Here is a 22500-nt window from a genome sequence, read left to right on the forward strand (position 1 = left end):
TTGGCGCCATTTTCCTTTTCTGTGCACATCATCTGATCACCTGAACTATTCTTTGGTGTTTCGCCTTCGTTGTGTGAGTGCGTATTCACCGAGGAGATAAACTCAACCTTAATTTAGAAATCTGGACGCCATTTAGTTGACGGGAGGGAATTTTTTTTAGCAATTACTGGCGCAGGAGAAGCATTTTTTTTCTAAAAGAGCAATATTGTCACTTATCATGGAGCAAGGTCAGTTGTTAAAATTGATATCAATTACTGTCTCAGCCTGCGTCACTTGGATCTTCGTATTGTGTCTCCGGTTTAAACCACTTGTCAGTTTTATTTCTGAAGACTGTTGTAGTTTTTTGAATTATCAATATCACATTGGTCGTTGTACTCTTTCTGATTCGCAAAACAATGTTTGTCTGTAAGATCTCGGATGACTATATATGTGGTTTTTCTTCAGTAAAAGTAAAGTGGACCAAAACATCCTGTCAAGGTGTCTCAAGTTGAAATGTAACTTGCCAGAGAGACAAGTTCAAGTTCAAGTTCAAGTTCAAGTTTCTTTATTTCCATATATTAATTAAACACAAAGAACAGGGATTGGAGAGAAAGGAAGGTGGAGGTGTGAAAACGAAAACCCATGGGGTTAATAAGTGTTTACACACCTGATCTCTTACTTAACAAAAGGATATCTGCATTTAAATTAATCTTAGTTAGCGAGCGTACATGATCATTTGTGGATAATAATCCCAGACAAATGATGGATTGTCAGCAGAATTTTAGGGGAGGTTCTTTTCTAATTCTAATTAGGGTTCCAACCGCGTTCTATCCTCGATTAAAGGGATGAATGTCCATGATGATGAAGAAACGTTGGGTCAGGTATAACCGGGTTCAGGGCGCACTACCTTGATCTTCAAATAGGAGATCCATTTACTCCTTCCCTTTAATTGTCGCAATGGAAGTCCTTTCATCCATCATAAGAAACGACAGAAAACACAGATTCCCGCAAAACACTCTCATCTTTCTCGAGGGAAACTGATCCTTCTCACACTCACATTACTTTTGATCTCTTATATCCTACTGCTTCATTTCTTCTGGTGCGCTTATGCGTCTTCAATATACTCTATCTTTCTTTTTCATCTCTTTCACCGTCCGCCTCCGTTAGTTCTCGCTGCTTGCAGTCCAATGTAATTAGTAAGAAAAATTGTTAAAACATAAAATAAAGACTGATTGACAAAAAGTAAAGATTGATTGACAAAAAATAAAGATTGACTGTAGATTCTACCCAGCGTTGGAAAGAACTGAAGTACCTCTCATAGCAGCCCATAAGATTAACATTACTGTATACTGGGCAAAGTGCCACACCTTCAGCTGCTTAGTTTGGATGGTGCGGCTGCCGATTTGTATTTTGTTTTTTTCAGTTTAATTTGTTAATATATATTTTGTATTTCTCTTCGTGTAAGTCTTTTTGGTAGTCAGGTCATCCTTAATGAATTGCAAATTAGTAGTAAATTATAACATAGCGCGCGTGCTTTCCGATCTAATTCCTATTGGCGTCATCATGGTACATTTCTTAACATATGCACGGCCGTGCGTCCATTCGATGACGTGTGCAAACCAGACAAACTCTGGTTTCCTACGCTTAGTTTTTACAAAGTTTCCCCAAAAATGGAAGACTACCCGACTTTTCTCTGGGAATTGAGTCTTCTCCAACTTTACCGTGCACAACGAAAACATCGATATGAATGGAGACCCTAGCTCCTGCCTTTAACTTTGACTTTAACGTTTGAGTACTTTCTGTGGACTTGGAAACTTGTTTGTCTACATTTTCATTGACTTTAAACTAATCGAAGAAGCAAAGTTTCATTGATACGGTTGTGTTGTGTTTGTAACCAGCCAATTAATACAGAAACTTTGTTTTTCCATACAGCGCATTGAGAAAATTTTGTAATCAATCATAAATAAAACTTGTTTTCCGTGCAGTACTTTGTTGTCACTATGTTATAAAAGAATTGGATCGTGCTTTTAGCTGAGCGTATATCGAGTTATGGATGGACTTGGGAAGTTTGGAGAGCACTCAAGAAACTAGAGTTGCTCTCGGCTACGCCTCGAGTAACTCTTACGCTTCTTTCGTGCTCTCCAAACTTCCCGCGTGCACCACAATTCGATATACGCACGCTTAGCACGAACCAATTCCTAAATATTTGAACTCAATGAATAAACAAACAAATCCCGCAAGTTTGCAAATCAGTTCGATAAATTCTAGCTTTATTAATTCGTTCATATTAGGGAATCAGCATTCAAGTTTATTTTGTTTCGTTTTATTTTGCGATTGTTATTATTATGAAGCACTGGTTTGTCAAGTGTGCGACGGTGCCATTATTTATAAATATTCAAGTTTTGATCTAGCTGCACCTGTTGAGCGTATGACGTCCACACACTTCAAAAGCTTATAAAATCGACGAATTGCTTTCTTCGCTAAAAAGAACGCCACTTCTGCTCCAAACTTCAAGAAAAACGATCAGGGAGAGAGGGAATAGCGGCTCAGATCTTCAATATGAACGTGACTAAGTCATTTGCATCTGTTGTGATTTGGTTAACTTGCTCGACAACTTGGATGGCGGCGGAAAAGGTTAGAAAAATCTATGTTTTGTTCGGTAGCATGATATAATGAGATAAAAAAGAAACTTTCTCATCTTGTATGTATTGACCTACCAATTCTCGTATGGTTAGTTTTGATATGCGTGCCTACTTCGTAAAAACACTCAAGTAGATAGCAACCTATTCTATCTACTGTGCACGTAAGTAAAACTCTAGTTAGAAACCACGCGTGTTTCAAAAGACAACATACGTATGACAAATGCTTTTTCATTGACATATTTCGTTAAATCCCGGTTTAAAGCCCTCCCGGCTATAACGCCTCCCGATTATAGGCCCATCTATCTGTTAAAAATAATCCAGTTAGTTAGCTTCTCCACTTATAAGCCCCCTATGCATATTGTTCCATGCTCCCCCTCTTGTAATTACTTCTACAAAGAACAAATATAAATGGAATTTTAGGAAAGTATAATGGAAATAGAAGAACGGAACAACAATCTTAATCATATTGATAGCCTTACAGGTGTTTCTATCACATATAATATATCGATAGTAACACAACTGTTCAACGTTTTTCTGACGCTTCACGGTCTAAGGAACTAAGTAAATGGGCTACATATATGGATAGCGCTATCTGTTAGTCTTATTTTATATCTGCTCATTCCGGAACGGGCGGGGGGCTACAAGCCACCTCGTTCATAATCTCACAAAACCCAGCATTTGTTCAGTCGCACTTTGTAATACCTGTCGCACTTTGTAATAAAACTGTTGCACTTTGTAATACCTGTCGCTCTTAGTAGAAGAGCATGCTGTTAGGAGAAATCATATTTCTTTTTTTCCGAGTATGCCTGTCTCACTGACTGAATAATACATCATTCTCAAGAAAGGACTTGTTCCTTATTGTTATTCGTGGCTTCGAAGTTCACGTGTGACATGTTCCATTGAATAATATATTTTTGACCATTTTTAACATTTTTTCCTCTATCAGAGCGTTGTTAAGTCGAAGATGATGCACACGTCGCCAGCTTTCCCATGGGGCCGTTCAAAAGAACCGGCAGCTGGACAAAATGTAAGTTATTTTAGCGTCAAAAAGTTTGGGGTATTAAAATATGCAGTTTCACCATTGTAAATGAACAAACCAAAACCAAAAGAGTACAAACAATTGAACGGATATGACTGATTACCGGATACAGTGAGCACCTTACAGTTTCACGCACTGGGGGTTGTTTTGTTTAGAAAGACTGAGAACTTTTTTCAAACAACATTTTTTGAATAAGGCCAGTGTGGGTAATAGAGTTTTAAAGCTTTTCTGGCATATACACAGGACTCTGGACATACCAGATGCAAAAGTACAAGTGACTGCTCCAAGGACGAGTGCTGCGTCCTCCGGAAAACAAAAGAAGACAAAGTCTGCAGAAAGATGCTCTTGTCTGAACAGAGATGTTCTTCTTATGAAATAGTAAGAAAATATTTAGACAGCAGGGGTGCTTACCATTTACGCAAACCACCCGGATGGAAATTTTCGGCATAAATTCGAAATGATTTAGCTTGTCTTAACAGAAAGTGGACAACATGCAAAATGTATAAACATAAGTCGTAAATCCCAAAAGGAATAATAAAAATGCGTCGCTTTGACCAGAAGCCCATAATTTCAGAAGTACTATGATGCGTACCATTTGATTTTCCAACTGGAATTTCCGGGTATTCCATGTAAATGGTAAGCACCCCAGGACTCCGTTACCTCGAACTCGCTTATGTCGGACTGCCCACTATCTCGAATGAAGAGTTGTTTCCCTCAGATTTAGTCGTATTTTTTCAGTCAATTTGCTATAAAAATAACTCGTTATCTAGTCGAATTCCTCGCTTACATGATTCACTGCTCACAGGAACAAGCAAATATTTGCACGAAACAAACTGTAAGATGTTTGCTCGTCTTACAAAGTGAACTTCTTGCATTAGAACTCTGCGATCTTACACTGAATCTCAACAGATAACTTACCGATTTAAGCGTAATTTACGTTCAATTAGGAAGGACACATATTATTCATTGTTTTTATGAATTAACCCTTGTTTCGAGCCCCTGCTATCTTGAAATTTTTTTTAACTTCCCTTGAAAGTTCGAAGCGATGCCAGCAGCCACGCACATTCAAACGTCCTGAGCTAGCCGACTTAGTTATTACTGAAGATTGCCATAAAATAAAGTTTGTGAATAGCCCTTAAGACATGACTTAGAAAGGTCCTACATTTAACTCAAATTTATATCTTAAGATACATCTTAAATAGGAACACGTGAATTCAGCCATTGGAAGCAGTGCATTGTTGAACATCCCTGAAATGTAACAAGCACTCATTAGATTTCGTTACATTTCAGCCCGAATCATTCAGTACTCTGTTTAACGAGATTGTATTAATTCATTTAAATCTCAGCCCGGACTGAACAGGATGTGCCCTTGTACCCCAGGGCTTACTTGTTCTTTGACTGCAATGGTTCATCATAAGACAAGACCAGTTTACAGGTGCACTGCGATACCACCAAGCCAACGTGACAAGGAATTTGACGAAGAATGATACTAAAACAGCTCTACCACCGCCCTTCCAACTCTTCAAGTCAACGTAGCCGCTGAAAGTGAACGCTCTGATTTAAGTCAATAAAACACTTCTAATATAACTAGAGTTATATATCTTTAAGCAAACTCTCTCCAGATTAGCCTCGGGTGTGTAAGTCGTGAGTCACCGCGTGGGACGCGTTGATCATGCAGTCGTGCGTAGAGCACGACGGGTCGGGCATTTTATAGGATCGTCATTGGTTGGGATAGTTCCGTACTGTGAACATTTCTTAAGTTAATGTACTCTGAACTCTACTCTCGCCTATATGGAGTAAGATGTACCCACCTACCAGAGCTATCCTTGGCCAGCCAACGTTTGATAAAACCAAACTGATTGCTGGGCTGACATTACGGTAGAGGACAATATTATTTGGACCAATATTTCGTCTAAGACACCACGGTATTGTTCAGGAACAGAGGTACCTGAAGGAGGCTGAAGACGACTAGTTGTACCAGTTGAATTATTGGCCCAACCAAAATAAAATCCTGCCCAATTTTCTAGGACAGTTTTCCTCATTGGGATGGTTCTGGATATGGTTTTACTTTCCTGTCCTCTTGCAATGTTGATCAACAAAAAGGAATTTATAGACACAACACAACGTGTTGTGTCTATAAGTGATAATGTTGGACATTGATAACTGGATTGGGAAGGGGATTAAGTTACGTGGGACTTGAACAAGGATGTTATAATGTACTACACTTGCATGCCTAGGTCTAAGAGGAGAAAAGGATGAGCTTTTATTGTACCATCGTTTGCTTCTTTCAAGATATAATGTCTACGATACTGTTGTAATTCAAAAATCTCTCTCCACGTATTAAAGGATGTGTGCAACAGCTAAAGTGTAATCTAGAAATGAGAACTGAAAGCTTTTCTATCACGACTGACTCGAAAATAAATTTCAACAAAACTGGTGCAAATTATTTACCAATATTGTCTGCTAAAAAGTCAGTCTCATTGGTTGCGTCCTACAAGCTTTTGCTCCTGTTCATGCATGGGGCTCATCTTTTTCACCCCTTTTCCTTCCTTTTTGTTATGTAGCTTAATTTTATTTTATTGGTTTTGTTTTTGTAATATCTGTTTTCCTCTGTTTCTGTGCTCAAGTTTTTACTGTTGTAAACGCAGAATGAAAAAACAAGTAAATGGTTATATATTATATATTATGTGTATACCATGTAGTCCCCATTACACTGAAAACAAAGCAACTCGGTTACAGAATCACTGAAAATTCTCTTCATATCTTAACTCGGTACGTTCACTTGATGAATGGGTCTTATTAATGAGCATTAAATTAACCAAATTCTGACCAACCCTCCCCTCCCCCTCGAGTAGACGTAGCCTCTCAGCTCTACTCCTATAGGGTTTAAACAGTCCATCCTTGACGGCAATTCCCCTATGAAATAATCCGCCACGCTAGGTGGAAGCACTGCCTATGACAGAATAAAAGAGTGTAACCAAACGATGAACTCCCAGCAGAAGGAACCAAAAGGACGCGACGCCACTTTGCTGACAGTGCTAGGCGTCAGGTCTGAGAATTTCACACCTGAACGGCTTGAGTGAAAATCCGACAATTCTTGCCACCTCGTGATCGTCTGTAGTTGACTGAACTGCGGTCTGGATGCAAGCTGTAAGAAGATTTTCGTCTGGGCCAGATTCGATCTTCTTTTCTTTGAACCGCCTAACTAATCCTCCTTACGCCAATGGAAACAAGAAACCCAAGTTTTTCTAAACTTTTTACCGGATCTTTTGGAATGCGTCAGAAAATACAAAAACGTATAGAAATACAAATAATCAGCAACATCAATAGCAACAGTGGCTTATTATTTTATTCGAATAATCTTGATACGTTCCGAGCTAGCAGAGTTCGTAAAATCTTAGTTTAATTTTTTTCAAAGAAGTAATATTTTATTGCACTATGGACTGCTAATAAAAGCGTTGACATTTTTTTCTGTATAAATGGATAACGCGCATGGAATCAATTGGATTGAAAGGGTGTTTGAAAAAGGAAGAAAAGAAGAAGGTATGAATGATTGTGGAAGCTGAGACGTTAACCACAGCTGTCTTTAGCTTGGCCATCGTACGAGCCGATTTGTGGGGGTAATAAGTTTTAGCTCATTACACTCTTTTTTTTTTTTTTTATTAGAACGTCTAATTTTGAGACTGAGGTTGAACGTTCTTATTATTGTTGGCAATTTGAGCCTGAAAAGTTCTTAAGATGTTCTTAGTTATCTGTTATAGTATTTCAATAAATCTATGCGGACGCGACCAAGACACCTACTATTTGGGTTAATTGGACAATATAGACTGAATTTCTTCATGAAGTTTTCATGAAAAGCTTTCGGCAGTGTGGGAACTTACACGAGTTTTGGACAAATTTTGGTCGATTTCTGTGAATTTGAGACCAGAAAGGAATGAACGTATTTCTTGATTTTCCCCTATTTTACCCGAATTTAACAGCTAAAAATGAACTTATTGCTCAAATGTTCCCTATTCCCACGAAATTGAGATCAGAAAGAGTGAACGTATTCCTCGAGTTTTAGCTATTTTCAAGAACTTGAGTCCAGAAAGGATGAACTTATTCCTCTATTTTGAGCCATTTTTACGAATTTGAGTCCTGAAAAAAGTGAAATAATTGCTCGATTTTTGGCTATTTTCACGTATTTGAGGCAAAAAAGGATTAAACTTATATCTCAATTTTTGGCTATTTTGATGAATTTGACACCAGAAAGGAATGAACTTGTTTCTCGATTTTGGCCGATTTTAGATCAGAAAGGAATGAACTTATTTCTCGAGTTCTGCCTATGTTCACCAATTTGACGCAGAAAGGAATAAACTTATTACACGATTTCTGGATATTGTTTACGAATGTGAGACGAGAAAGGAGTGCCCTTATTTGACCCTTTTTGGTTATTTTCTGGAATTCGAGGCCGGAAAAGAATGAACGTATTGCCTGATTTTTGGCAATTTTCACGAATTTAAGTCTAGAAAGGAGTGAACTTATTGCTCAATTCTTGGCTATTGTCACGAATTTGAAACCAGAAAAGAATGAACTGCTTTCTCGATTTTGGCTGTTTTCATGGGTTTTAGACCAGCGAAAGGAATGAACTGATTGCTCGATTTTTGCCTATAGTCACGAAATTGTCGCGGGCAAGCTAGTAACAGCCGGCCGGTAAAGTTGTATACAATTGCAGAAATCTCCAGAATACGATCCTTTAAGCTACGAACCGGAATCGAACACAAAACGTTATGCTTTCGAAGGGACCAACTGGAAGGAAGTGGAAGTTTATTCAAAAAAATGACTTAACATCAAGCGATGAATACAACTGACTGATTTGCAATAACGTCAACACATCAGCGAACCGAATTCGCCAAGAAACCTACTTACGAAGACTGAAGCAAAGGTTGTTTCAGGTCGATTTTCGAAAAAATTCGTGATTGAATACTTGTCCTCCAGTAGTTCGATATAATCAATAAACTAAGCGCAAAGTATGCAGAGTGAACCCACCTATTCTTTTAACTCATTTTCCCCCGCAATAACAGTACAATTCAAAGGAATGCAATTATCTGATCCAATCACCCTTAACAAAACATAACAAAACACAACTCTAGACACGAACAACCCAATAGGACACAACACAAGCACAAAACAAACAAAGCAAACCTACTCAACACAACATAACAAACACAACACTAGACAAGAACAACACAATAGGACACAACACAAGCAAAAAACAAACAAATCAAACCTAGTAAACACAACATAACAAACACAATACTAGACAAGAACAACACAATAGGACACGACACAAGCACAAAACAAACAAAGCAAACCTACTCAACACAACATAACAAACACAACACTAGACAAGAACAACACAATAGGACACAACACAAGCAAAAAACAAACAAAGCAAACCTACTCAACACAACATAACAAACACAACAAGCAAAAAAAGGAAGAAAACAGACCTACTCAACACAACTCAACAAAACACAACACCAAAATATACAATCCAATCCAAAATACAATCCAAAACAAGACAACACAGTACGATACGATACGATGCGAAGCCATGCACAATTTTAAATCCTGTCATCGCTTCTCAATATGTTTTGGATGTGAAATGTCTCTGAAAAATCTGGAAACAATGTTTGTTTCCACGCAACAAAATTGTTTCCAAGAGAAACATTTCCTTTGACTAATTGGAGAGGAGAAATCAATGAACTTATCGTTCAATTTTTAACCGAGTATTTTTGCGAAATTACACCAGAAATGAATGACTTTATTGCTCAATTTTTGCCCATTTTCACGAATTGTAGACCCAAAAGGAGTGAACTTGTTGGTCGATTTTTAGCTATTTTAATGAATTTGAGACCAGAAAGGAATAAACGTCTTGCTCGAGTTTTGCCAATTTCATGAATTTAAGACCAGAAGAGAGTGACCTTATTGCTTAATATTTTTAGCCATTTTCACGAATTTGAGACCAGAAAAAAAAATACATGAACGTATCGGTCAGTTTTTGGCTATTTTTACGAATTTCAGAGAAAAACAGGAATCAACTTATTGCTCGACTTTTGGCCGTTTTCAGGAATTTGACACCAGAAAGGAATGAACTTATTGCTCGATTTTTGTCTATTTTCAGAAATTTAAAACCAGCAAGGACTGAAGTTTTTGCTTTTTATTATATAAACACCAATGAAATACCAGGTGAGCTTTCGCGCGAAAAGATGATATCTTCACACGTGAAAATAACATGTTATTTTCACACGTGAAAATAACATGTTATCTTTACACGTGAAAAGATTACTGCTGCTATGGTTACATAATAAATCGCGCCCTTTACATTGGTGTTTATATAATAAACAGAACATTACATGGCCGCTTGGAGATACCAAATTTCTTTTTCGTGTGTGAAAAATATTTCACTCGTTCGCTCACTCGTGAAATATTTTTCAACACTCGAAGAGAAGTTTCGTATCTCCACGCGGTCATATCCTCTATATTTTCGACCATTTACACAAATTTCGGACCAGAAAGGAATGAACTTATTACTCGATTTTGAGCTATTTTCGCAAATTTCAAACCAGAAAGGAGTGGACTTATTGCTTGATTTTTGACCACTTTCACGAATTTGACGTAATATATCAAACACGAGGAAGAGTGTTTCCTCCGATTTCCAAACACCGAGAAGTAGGTTGGAAAAACGGGGCGCAGCCGAGTTCCTTGACCAACTTCGAGGTGTTTGGAAATAGGAGGAAACACTCTTTCGAGTGTTTGATATAGCTTCCCAAACTATTGATAATTCTTGGAGAAATTCGAGGCAAAAGTTCACAAAATTTAGATCACATTTCCAAACCTCCTTCACGGTAGTGATTTCCTTTGTTTTCTCTTCATGAATTATTAATGAGTTTGAGAAGCTATTTTCACGAATTTGGGACTAGAAAGAAATCGACTTATAACTCGATTTTTTGGCTATTTCATTGGCGGACCAAAAAGAAATAAACTTATTGCTCGATTTTTGACTATTTCAGGAATTCGAAACATGAAATGAACTTATGGCTCAAATTATTGAAATTTTCCTGAATTTCAGACTAGAAGTGAATGAACTCCTTGCTCGATTTTTGGCTCTTTTCGCGAATTTAAGAGCAGAAGGAATGAGCACTTGTCCTGTTTTTTTTGTTGTTGTTGCCATTTTCACGAATTTGAGACCAGAAAGAAATTAACTTATTGCTCTATTTTTCCATTTATAATATAGAGGGCAAAATTACTGATTGGTCGAAACGGAGGGCATTTTTTCTTAATTTTCTTTTCACTTAGGGCAAAATTACTCACTCCTGATTGGTCGAGCGGTTAAAATACTACCTCCTGATTGGCTAAGCACGCCATTTCAACATTTAGTTGGTTTCTTCATTTTGTGCCTATTAGCTAACGTTTGCCGCAACTACAATGACTTCTTTCAGTTTCTTTGGAGTTTGACTTTTTAAGCAGGATTGTTTGTGCCAAAATACTTGGCAATCAATTGCTGCAGCTATAAAGGAAATTCTTAAAGGTGAACTTTCGTTTCTTACAAGAAACAGCAAAAGTTTATTTGTGTCAAAAGCTAAAACCTTGATCGGATTTATTCGGTTGCAAAACTGAAATCACTCATGGCCGCGACCAAGTGCTTTCACCTCGCTACGGCTTTTTCCAACGAACGATGACCGAATAATAATAACGACATTATTGCTGGTCTGCCTACAATCTCTTTCTATGCCTTTAGTCGTTTATGTTAATCCATTTTAATTACGCCAAATTCTTTGCAATAATTACTCTAGTGCTTTTATCCTGTTGGCCAATACGTATGACGGCACTCGCTTTTGATTGGTTTGCCATCAAGCTTTTGTTATTGGCCTACATAAGTGCGACACCAACTTGATGGTTGGGCAGAATCAGTAAACTAAACGCACTGTATACATATTGAACCTACCTGTTTATTTATTCATTGGACCCATTGTTTTCCGTAATACAGTACAATTGAACGGATTGCAATTGTCTTTCCATTCAATCACAGACACTAGAGAAGGACAACACAATAGGGATACAACACAAGCACAAACAAGACCTTCTCAACAAATCAAACACAAAACAAACAAAACAGACCTACTCAACATAACTCAACATAACTCAACAAAACACAACAAGCACAAAACGAGAAAACGCACCTACACAACACAACACAACACCAGACCAATATAACAACAGACAATACAAAACAGCACACAACGGATTGCAATTACCTTTTCATCCAATCACCCTTTAACAAAACATAACACAACACCACACTAGACAAGGACAACACAAGCACAAAACAAACAAAACAGACCTACCCAATACAACTTAACACAACTTATCAAAACACAACACAACACAACACCAGACCAATACAATACAATGGAAGAAAAGACAACGCAACACAACACAGCACGATACGATACAGACAGACAAACAGGCAGAGACAGACAGCCTTTATTTCAGCACGATTAAAATTAAAGCTCTGCAGCTTGTGGAGTCGTGCAAGGTAATAAGAATAAAATATATAAGAAAATATATTCACAGTAAAATCCTCACACCCTTAATCCTATTTTTAAATTGCCTAAATATAACTAAAATCCGCACGTCTAAAATTGGCCGTTTAACTGAAGTCTCGTCAAAAGTTAACTCCTCGAAGAAATCGATCGAGCGGACCGATGCGAAGTAAAACTCAATTTTAAATCCGGCCATTGCTTTTAAAATGTTTTGGATATGAAATGTTTCAGAAAAATCTCGAAACTTTCGTTTCCTCGCAAGTTTGGATGGCGCGGCTGCCGATTTGTATTTTGTTTTTTTTTTAGTTTAAATTTGTTATATCTCTTGTATTCTCTTCGTGTAAGTAATGTTTTGGTAGTTAGTCTTCAGTAATGAATTGCAAATTAGTAGTAAGACTTATCTAATATTTGAACTTAATGAATAAACAAAAAAATCCCGCAAGTTTGCAAATCAATTCGATAAATTCTAGCTTTATTAATTCGTTCACATTAGGGAGTCAACATTCAAGTTTGTTTGTTCCGTTTTATTTTTGCGATTGTTATTATTATGAAGTACTGGTTTGTCAAGTGTGCGACGGTGCCATTATTTATAAATATTCAAGTTTTGCTCCAGCTACACCTGCAGAGTATATGACGTCCACACACTTCAAAAGCTTATAAAATCGACGAATTGTTTTCTTCGTACAAAAAAACGCCACTTCTGCACCAAACTTCAAGAAAAACGAACAGGAAGAGAAATTAAAGGGGATAATGGTTCAGATCTTCAATATGAACGTGACTAAGTCATTTGCATCTGTTGTGATTTGGTTAACTTGTTCAACAACTTGGATGGCGGCAGAAAAGGTTAGAAAAATCTATGTTTTGTTCGGTGGCATGATATAATGAGATAAAAAAGAAACTTTCTCATCTTGTATGTATTGACCTACCAATTCTCGTATGATTGGTTCTGATATGCGTGCCTAATTCGTAAAAACACTGAAGTAGATAGCAGCTTATTCTGCCGTGCAAGTAAGTAAAACTCAAGTTTAAAAGCACTCGTGTTTCAAAAGACAACATACGTATGACAAATGCTTTTTCATTCACATATTCCGTTAAATCCCGGTTTAAAGCCCTCCCGGCTATAACGCTTCCGGTTATAGGCCCATCTACCTGTTAAAAATAATCCGGTTATTTAGCTTCTCCACTTATAAGCCCCTATGCATGTTGTTCCATGCTCCCCTCCTGTAATTACTTCTACAAAGACCAACTTCAAATAAAGTTTTAGGAAAGTATAATGGAAATGGAAGAACGGAACAATAATTTTTATCATACTGATAGCCTTACAGGTATTTCTATCACTTATTGCGTTCGACGAAGGAGAACGCAAGCCTAATTTCGTTTTTGCGTCCTGTGTCTTTTGAGTTGGTGTGCCTGTGTACGGCTATGCAGAACTTTTCGAGATTGCTGTAAGGACACCCAAATAGCCCCCCCGTTTGAGTTTTGCAGGGGCATGTGTCGGCCGGGAAACTGGTGCGAGCTTATGACGACTCTGACCTCGTTTTCGCGCTAGAGCCATCTTTTAATGTTGCTAGCGGGTTTTGCGTGCTTGTTGGTGTGCTTGCTTGGGAGTTTGACCTTTTCTTGGCGTTTGGTGTGCTTGCTTGTCGAATTCTGGACTGTGCTTCCTTGTTGTGTGGAGTGTTATCAGATAAGTTGTGTTGTTTACGCTTGAGGTTAGAGGTACTGGCATTTCCAATCTTGCGAAATTATTGCGAAAGCTTATCGATGTTCAGTTCCTTCGTTTCAACTGCAATGTTCATCAATATTCACTGGACGTGACTGGATGGAAATATCTCTGCAGAATCTTTTCCCTTTCTTCCAGAAATCTTTTTTGTGAAAGATTGCATTGAAGAACTAACACGTTTTGTGGCCGCGGTAAAATAATTTTCCGTGGGAAATAAATTCATCGAACAGCGCATCGGACAGCGCTGCACGCTCGTTGTACATTTCGTCGTGTCAGAAATAGATTTCAACCGCAAACTAGCCTGTGGAACTACGAAAAGACCCGGGCGAAAAGACTATTGTCATCAAAATCGTTGCTATGTTCAGAAACGTTTTACAATACGAGTAAAGACGGACTTTTCACCAGCAGATAATTCGCTATCCAGCGGAGAACATTTTATCCACTGGATAGAGTTATCCGCTCTCTGGATAACCTTGGCCCTGAGATGTCTTTCAAAACTGTATGCAAATTAGCTCGCTTCAGTTTGACATTTTTACGGCTTTATAGTCGCGTAAGTTTCGCGGCATTTTGGTAAAATACCTTTTGAGTAGAAGACCAAAATAGTACGCTGGCCTGTAAGTTTCGTTTTTCTCAAAGATTGAAAGCGTCTTACCGAAAATGATGTGCATTATTTTAAAGTTCGACCGGCGGTGTCACGCAACAGACGGACCGAAAATACTTTCTATTATTTTTAAGTTCAACAACGTAGCCGCTGAAATTTAAAATTCAGCTTCGTTTATTGCAAATATTTCACCTTGGTAGTTACACAATACGTACAGATATAAAAGGACGAAACGGCTACCTAAAAAAAAGTCACGCAGCAGGCCGTACAATCGGACAACTTAAGGCTGTCGAACGCACTCTATAATCGTTGATTACTACTAGTAATATATCTATACTGTTCAACGTTTTGCTCACGCTTGAAGGTCTCAAAATCTAAGTAAATGGTAAACATATATCTGCTCATTCCGTAATTTTTGTTTTGAGCGCCTATAAGCCATGGCTGGCAAGAATCTTGGTTTAAAGCCATAGCACGGTTTGTCTTTGTCGCGTTTTGAACTTGCCTCGAATCAATAAAAGACCTAAAAACCACCCGCATAAGGGGCCGACAATACGTAAATCAATCGATCAATCAATCAATCAATCAATCAATCAATCAATCAATCAATCAATCAATCAATCAATCAATCAATCAATCAATCAATCAATCAATCAATCAATCAATCAATCAATCAATCAATCAACTGACCAATCGATAAGTTTTACACGGACGGTTATCGATTCTTATCGACTGTCAAAACATGCAATGCACTGAGACTCCAGTGATGAAGATAAGTTTTACACGGATAGTTATCGATTCTTATCGACTGTCAAAACATGCAATGCACTGGGACTCCAGTGATGAAGAAATTGAGTTATCATACCCGGTTGCACGTATTGGCTGTCATTCTTAGGGAGCCTGTGTCTTTTAAAAATAGAGCACAATTGCTACCTTTTTTCAGCACCCAGTACCCTGCCGTTGGGTGAAATGTATGGTCTTAACCCTGCCACAAGGTTCACAAAAGAGTCCTTTGACATCTTCAAGTTATCTTTCCAACATTCGTCAGGTGCAATTCCTGTCCAAATATTTTCCCACCATAAGTTAGTTCGCCCAAGCTTATGCCAACACCTTCGCTTACTTTGGTTCAAGGAACTCTGCTTCATTCACTTCAAACTTCTAAGAGAATAGTTTCGCTTCCGCAACAGGGCGGCCCAGATGGCATCATTTTGTCTTGTCTGCTGTATTTTCCATATCATTAGTATACCATTTAGCTGCAGTAATACAGCAGAATACAGCTACAATAGTTGACAAAGCTATAAAAGGCGCGAAAGTTATAAGTAAATTGTCAAAGAACTCGTAATACTCGACAAGCCCGTCATCATGAACCCGTGTTCAAGTTTACTAGCCAAGCTCCTGCGATTCTCCTAAAGCACAGTGGAAGAGCATCCGAACTAGTAATCGAAAGTTATTGGTTCAACTCCTGTTGGGAGCACTCGGATTTCTTTTTTCCGAGTATGTCCGTGTCACTGACTGAATAATACATCATTCTCAAGAAAGGACTTGTTTCTTCTTGTTATTCGTGGCTTTGAAGTTCACGAGTGACATGTTCCATTGAATAATATATTTTTGACCATTTTTTTAATTTTTTCCCCTATCAGAGCGTTGTTAAGTTGAAGATGATGCACACGTCGCCAGCTTTCCCATGGGGCCGTTCAAAAGAACCGGCAGCTGGACAAAATGTAAGTTATTTTAGCGTCAAAAAGTTTGGGGTATTGAAATATGCAGTTTCACCATTGTAAATGAACAAACCAAAACCAAAAGAGTACAAACAATTGAACGGATATGACTGATTACCGGACACAGTGAGCACCTTACAGTTACACGCACTGGGGGTTGTGTTGTTTAGAAAGACGGAGAACTTTTTTCAAACAACATTTTTTGAATAAGGCCAGTGTGGGTAATAGAGTTTTAAAGCTTTTCTGGCATATACACAGGACTCTGGACATACCAGATGCAAAAGTACAAGTGACTGCTCCAAGGACGAGTGCTGCGTCTTCCGGAAAATAAAAGGAGACAAAGTCTGCAGAAAGATGCTCTTATCTGAACAGAGATGTTCTCCTTATGAAATAGTAAGAAAACATTTAGACAGCATGGGTGCTTACTATTTACGCAAACCACCCGGATGGAAATTTTCGGCATAAATTCGAAATGATTTAGCTTGTCTTAACAGAAAGTGGACAACATGCAAAATGTATGAACATCAACTGTAAATCCCAAAAGGAGTAATAAAAATGCATCGTTTTGACCAGAAGCCCATAATTTCAGAAGTACTCCTAATGGAATGATGCGTACCATTTGATTTTCTAACTCGAATTTCCGGGTATTCCATGTAAATGGTAAGAACCCCAGGACTCCGTTACCTCGAACTCGCTTATGTCGGACTGCCCGCTATCTCGAATGAAGAGTTGTTTCCCTCAGATTTAGTCGTATTTTTTCCCGTCAATTTGCTATAGAAATAACCCGTTATTTCAGTCGAATTCCTCGCTTGCATGATTCACTGCTCACAGGAACAAGCAAATATTTACACGAAACAAACTGTAAGATGTTTGCTTGTCTTACAAAGTGAACTTCTTGCATTAGAACTCTGCGATCTTACGCTGAATTTCAACAGAGAACGTACCCATTCAAGCGTAATTTAGGTTCGATTAGGAAGGACACATACTATTCATTGTTTTAATGAATTAGCCTGTTATTTCGAGCCCCTGCTATCTTGAACAATTTTTACTTCCCTTGGAAATTCGAAGGGATGCCAGCAGCCATGCACATTCAAAAGTCCTGAGCTAACCGATTTAGTTATTAAGACAATTTACAAAAACTGAAGTTGTGGAGCTCAGATGTTTACCATGGTAACTTCCATGACGTCACCACTGACCTTAAAGAATTTCCCAGCAAAAACCTTTTAGATACCTCGTTCAAAAGCTTGTAACAAATATTAAATTAGATAAAAAAATGAATAGATTTAGCCAAATGCTAGAATGTGTAACGGCTTTTTGGGGGTCAGTGAGCTAAAACAGTTTTGGTCAATCAGGAATTTTGGGATTTAGCATTGGTCGAAGGGAAGTTTTTAGTATTAAATTCATTCCACCTTCTAGCCTCTTTTCACTCCGGATTCTTTCGTGTCATGGTTATAAAGACATGTAGTAACTAATCTTAAATGGAAGTCTTGATTCTTCTCCTGCTGACCACTTTACTGAAACAGGTTTTAACTGCACACGGATGGTGAAAAATTCGGTTGTCGATGAGTTTTAATCATCTATTTGCAGAGGGTATTTGTGATGATTTTCCTCAAGAATAAATAAGCTTTTTGAAGCACGATTGCTTTCCTTCCTGAGAAAAAAAATAAGTTATTTTGAAAAAATGTTTAGTAAAATTTAGTGACAAGTAAGCCTTCGTGTTATACGACTCACGAGGTCCAAGTTAAAAAGAGCTCAGGTAACAGCACTCCCATGGAAAATGTCGTATTTTTGTAAAAGGGCAACTGTGAACCCCTACACCAACTGTAATATATCAATTAAAATGTTTTATCTGGGGTTATTGCATAAATCATTCCAGCTAAAAGAAAGGAAGTAACAGAAAAGAATGAAAAAATGTTTAAAACGAGAAAATTAAAATCTTAAAATACATCTCACTTCTCATATGCATTGGGTATACCCCTAAACTATAGCTTAATTTGCAGATCTCAGTACACAGTTTCCTGTAAAATGATGACTTGGTCTTAAAAGTGTCAGAGAAAAAAGTTGCAAACAATGGAGGGGTAGTTAACCCTGTCTCATGAAGGAGAGGGGTACGATTTTATGCTTCCATTGTGCAGATCTCTCCAAGATCTGTTTGGTGTCCTAATTTTATACAGATTGATCCAATATTGAGTGCGTAATTACTTCCTGTGCCAAATGGCACTCTTGCATGGGAGTGAGGGGATTAAGAAACCCTACGAACAACCTTAAATAATGATAAACGGACAAGAAACTGGCGACTTATTTAAACATTAAACTACAAATACCTGCGACAAAATGTTCCGTAAAAAAATACTTCTAAAAACTGCTAAAAACAAACAAACGAAGTTTCGACGTTGGCTGAGCGTCATCCTCGCTGAAGTCAAAGTAAGAATAAAAAAATTTTAACTCCGCAAATAATGAATACAGGCAAAAGATAATTAAGAAAAAAAAGAGAGAAACAAATGAATGTCAGTTAAACAAGAATTTCGCACAGATGGAATCTTGAAGACGATGTATTCAAATTAAAATTTTGTTTCTAACAAAAATTTACACGACACAGAGAAATTCGTCCATATAAAACAATCTATCATTGGCTTAGCTTTGCAAATCGATAGGATACTCTTAAGTTACGTCTGCCTTGGGATTGCCATAAAATGAAGTTTGTGAATAGCCGTTAAGACATGACTTAGAAAGGTCCTACATTTTATTCAAATTTATATCTTAAGACACATCTTAGATAGGAATACGTGAATTCAGCCATTGGAAGCAGTGCATTGTTGAACATCCCTGAAATGTAACAAGCCCTCATTTAGATTTCGTTACATTTCAGCCCGAATCATTCAGTACTCTGTTTAACAAGATTGTATTAATTCATTTAAATCTCAGCCCGGACTGAACAGGAAGTGCCCTTGTACCCCAGGGCTTACTTGTTCTTTGACTGCAATGGTTCATCATAAGACAAGACCAGTTTACAGGTGCACTGCGATACCACCAAGCCAACGTGACAAGGAATTTGACGAAGAATGATACTAAAACAGCTCTACCACCGCCCTTCCAACTCTTCAAGTCAACGTAGCCGCTGAATGTGAACACTCTGATTTAAGTCAATAAAACGCTTCTTATGTGACTAGAGTTATATGTCTTTTAGCAAACGCTCTCCAGATTAGCCTTGGGTGTGTGAGTCGTGCGTCGTGGGATGCGTGGATCGTGCAGTCGTGCGTAGAGCATGACCGGTCGGGAATTTAGGATGGTGATTGGTTGGGATAGTTCCGTAGTGTGAACATTTCTTAAGTTAACGTACTCTCAACTCTACTCTCGAATATATGGAGAAAAATTGTCCCAGATACCCACCTACCAGAGCTATCCTGGGCCAGTCAACGTTTCTTAATAAAACCAAACTAATTGCAGGGCTGACATTTCGGTAGAGGGCAATATTATTTGGACAATTTCTTCAGGAACAGAGCTACCTGAAGCAGGCTGAAGAAGACTAGTTGTACTAGTTGAAATATTGGCCCGGCAAAAAATAAAATCCTGCAAATTTTCTAGGACAGTTTTCCTCATTGGGATCGTTCTGGGTATGGTTTTACTTTCCTGTCTTCTTGTAATGTTGATCAACAAAAAGGAAATTATAGACAAAACACAATACGTGTCGTGTCTATAAATGATAATGTTCGACATTGATAAGTGGATTGGGAAGTGACTTAAACAAGGATGTTATACTATACAACACTTGCGTGCCCAGGTCTAAGAGGAGAAAAGCATGAGCTTTTGTTTAACCATTGTTTGCTTCTTTCGGGATATAATGTCTACGGTACTGTTGTAAATTCAAAAATCTCTCTCCATGTATTAAGGAATGTGTGCAACAGCTAAAGTGTAATATAGAAATTAGAAAAAAGGTTTCTATCACGCCAGACTCGAAAATAAATTTCAACTAAACTGGTGCAAATAGCATTATGATGTCCATTTTTTCGCCTCTGCTCACCAATTTAACCAATATTGTCTGCTAAAAAGGCAGTCTCATTGGTTGTGTCTTTCAAGCTTTCACTCATGTTCATCGTGCCCATCTTTTTCACCCCTTTTCCTTCCTTTTTGTTATGTAACTTGCTTTTATGTTATTAGTTTTGTTTTGTATTATCTTGTTCCCTCTGTTTCTGTGCTCTAAGTTTTTGCTATTGTAAAGGGAGAATGAAGAAACAAGTAAATGGTTATATATATTATATTTATACCATGTAGTCCCCATTTCACTGAAAACAAAGCATCTCGGTTACAGAATCACTGCCGGATAATTCTCTTCAGATGTTAACTCAGTACGTTCACTTGATGAATGGGTCTTATTAATGAGCATTAAATTAAGCAAATTCTGACCAACCCTCCCCTCCCCCTCGAGTACACGTAGCCTCTTAGCTCTACTCCTATACAGTTTACTTCGTCCATCCTTGATGGCAATTCCCCTTTGAAATTATCCGCCACGCTAGGTGGAAGCACTGCCTATGACAGAATAAAAGAGTTTAACCAAACGATGAACTCCCAGCAGAAGGAACCAAAAGGACGCGACGCCACTTTGCTGACAGTGCTAGGCGTCGGGTCTAAGAAATTCACACCTGAAGGGCTTGAGGCAATAGGCGGCGTAGATATTTCGGTTGCAAATTCGAGTGAAAATCCGACAATTCTTGCCACCTCGTGATAGTCTGTAGTTGACTGAACTGCGGTCTGGATACAAGCTGTAAGAAGATTTTCGTCTGGGCCAGATTCAATCTTCTTTTCTTTGAACCGCCTAACTAATCCTCCTTATGCCAATAGAAACAAGAAACCCAAGTTTTTCTAAACTTTTTACCGGATGTTTTAGAATGCGTCAGAAAATACAAAAACGTATAGAAATACAAATAATCAGCAACATCAATAACAGTGGCTTATTATTTCATTCGAATAATCTTGATGCCTTCCGAGCTAGAAGAGTTCGTAAATCTCAGTTTAAATTTTTTCACAGAAGTAATATTTTATTGCACTATGGACTGCTAATAAAAGCATTGAAAAAATTTTTTCTATATAAATGGACAACGTGCGTGGAAGCAATGGATTGAAAGGGTGTTTGAAAATGGAATAAAAGAAGAAGGTATGAATTATTGTGGAAGCTGAGACGTCAACCACAGCTGTCTCTAGCTTGGCCATCGTGTGAGCCGATTTGCGAAGGTAAGTTTTAGCTCAGTACAATCTTTTTTTTTATAAGAACGTCTAATTTTGAGGCTGAAGCTGAAATTTCTTATTATTGTTGGCAACTTGAGCGGCGAAAAGGTTTTAAGATGTTCTTAAGTTATCTTTTATAGTATTTCAATAAATCTGTGCGGACGTGACCAAGACACCTATTATTTGGGTTAATTGGACAATATAGACTGAATTGTTTCAAGAATTTTTTCATTATCTGTGTGTGAGTCGTCGGGTTATCAGTATTTATACTGTTCATTTCAAAAATATTTGGTTGGAATGAAAATATTCTTTACTGACTCTCAGCATGGGTGATGTTCTTAGTATGTTCTTAAATTTTTAGTTAATCTCAGCCTCAACATTCTTATAAAAATTTTTATTTTGAAAAAGAAAAAAAGAGTGTATAAGGATTAATGATGATGATCATGATTACAAAATGTGAGCTTTATTTCATCCGACCTGGCCTTCGGGTTCATTGTGAATTGAACAATCGTCAGTGCTTCGCATATTTATCAATTATTGCACGAGGTTGCAAATAATTGATCTGCGAGACACTGACAAATCCCGATATTTTGCGATAACCGAGTCTAATAATTGCTTTATCATTCGATCACCGAGTTTGTTTTTCAACTAAAGATGTAAAATCGCTCTCTGACAGCTCAGGGAAGCGATCTGCCATTTTCACACAAGAACGTGGTTTCAATTACGCATGAGCAGAATATTATTTGCAGAAAAACACAGTTGGACAGTATTGCGCATGAGCAGACCATTATTTGTAGGCAGTTATTTGCAGATCACGTGGTTTGCTCTCGGCCAATGAAAAGGAAGGAAAAATACATCGAATGAAAAAAAGAGTTATTTTACATTTATTTCTTTTCTCTCTTTTCAATCAGCAGAGCGGCGTTTTATGAACAGCAACAATCCATAAACAATGCCTTTACTTACTACGTTCATGGCTTACAGATGCACCGG

General features: G+C 37.8%; 2 protein-coding genes across 2 annotated transcripts; both read left to right on the forward strand.

Annotated features, from left to right (window-relative positions):
• Positions 1–1739: 1739 nt before the first annotated feature.
• Positions 1740–6321, forward strand: LOC146454678 (uncharacterized). The gene is made up of 4 exons (XM_085095245.1): positions 1740–2613; positions 3568–3648; positions 3904–4038; positions 5007–6321. The coding sequence occupies exons 1-4, from the start codon at positions 2539–2541 to the stop codon at positions 5145–5147; spliced, it is 432 nt and encodes a 143-aa protein (XP_084951371.1). The 5' UTR covers positions 1740–2538; the 3' UTR covers positions 5148–6321.
• Positions 6322–12959: 6638 nt separating this feature from the next.
• LOC146454679 (uncharacterized) lies at positions 12960–20590 on the forward strand. The gene is made up of 4 exons (XM_085095244.1): positions 12960–13091; positions 16210–16290; positions 16546–16680; positions 19213–20590. The coding sequence occupies exons 1-4, from the start codon at positions 12999–13001 to the stop codon at positions 19351–19353; spliced, it is 450 nt and encodes a 149-aa protein (XP_084951370.1). The 5' UTR covers positions 12960–12998; the 3' UTR covers positions 19354–20590.
• The last annotated feature ends 1910 nt before the right edge of the window (positions 20591–22500 follow it).

The sequence above is a fragment of the Pavona decussata genome, unplaced genomic scaffold, assembly GCF_977016875.1.
Source record: "Pavona decussata unplaced genomic scaffold, jaPavDecu1.1 SCAFFOLD_300, whole genome shotgun sequence".
In the NCBI taxonomy this organism is placed as follows: domain Eukaryota; kingdom Metazoa; phylum Cnidaria; class Anthozoa; order Scleractinia; family Agariciidae; genus Pavona; species Pavona decussata.

Coding starts and splice junctions, on each gene's coding strand:
- LOC146454678 (XM_085095245.1), top strand. CDS start 2,539: ATGAACGTGACTAAGTCATTTGCATCTGTTGTGATTTGGTTAACTTGC. Junction 2,614..3,567: donor CTTGGATGGCGGCGGAAAAG/GTTAGAAAAATC, acceptor TTCCTCTATCAG/AGCGTTGTTAAGTCGAAGAT. Junction 4,039..5,006: donor GATGTTCTTCTTATGAAATA/GTAAGAAAATAT, acceptor TTTAAATCTCAG/CCCGGACTGAACAGGATGTG.
- LOC146454679 (XM_085095244.1), top strand. CDS start 12,999: ATGGTTCAGATCTTCAATATGAACGTGACTAAGTCATTTGCATCTGTT. Junction 13,092..16,209: donor CTTGGATGGCGGCAGAAAAG/GTTAGAAAAATC, acceptor TTCCCCTATCAG/AGCGTTGTTAAGTTGAAGAT. Junction 16,681..19,212: donor GATGTTCTCCTTATGAAATA/GTAAGAAAACAT, acceptor TTTAAATCTCAG/CCCGGACTGAACAGGAAGTG.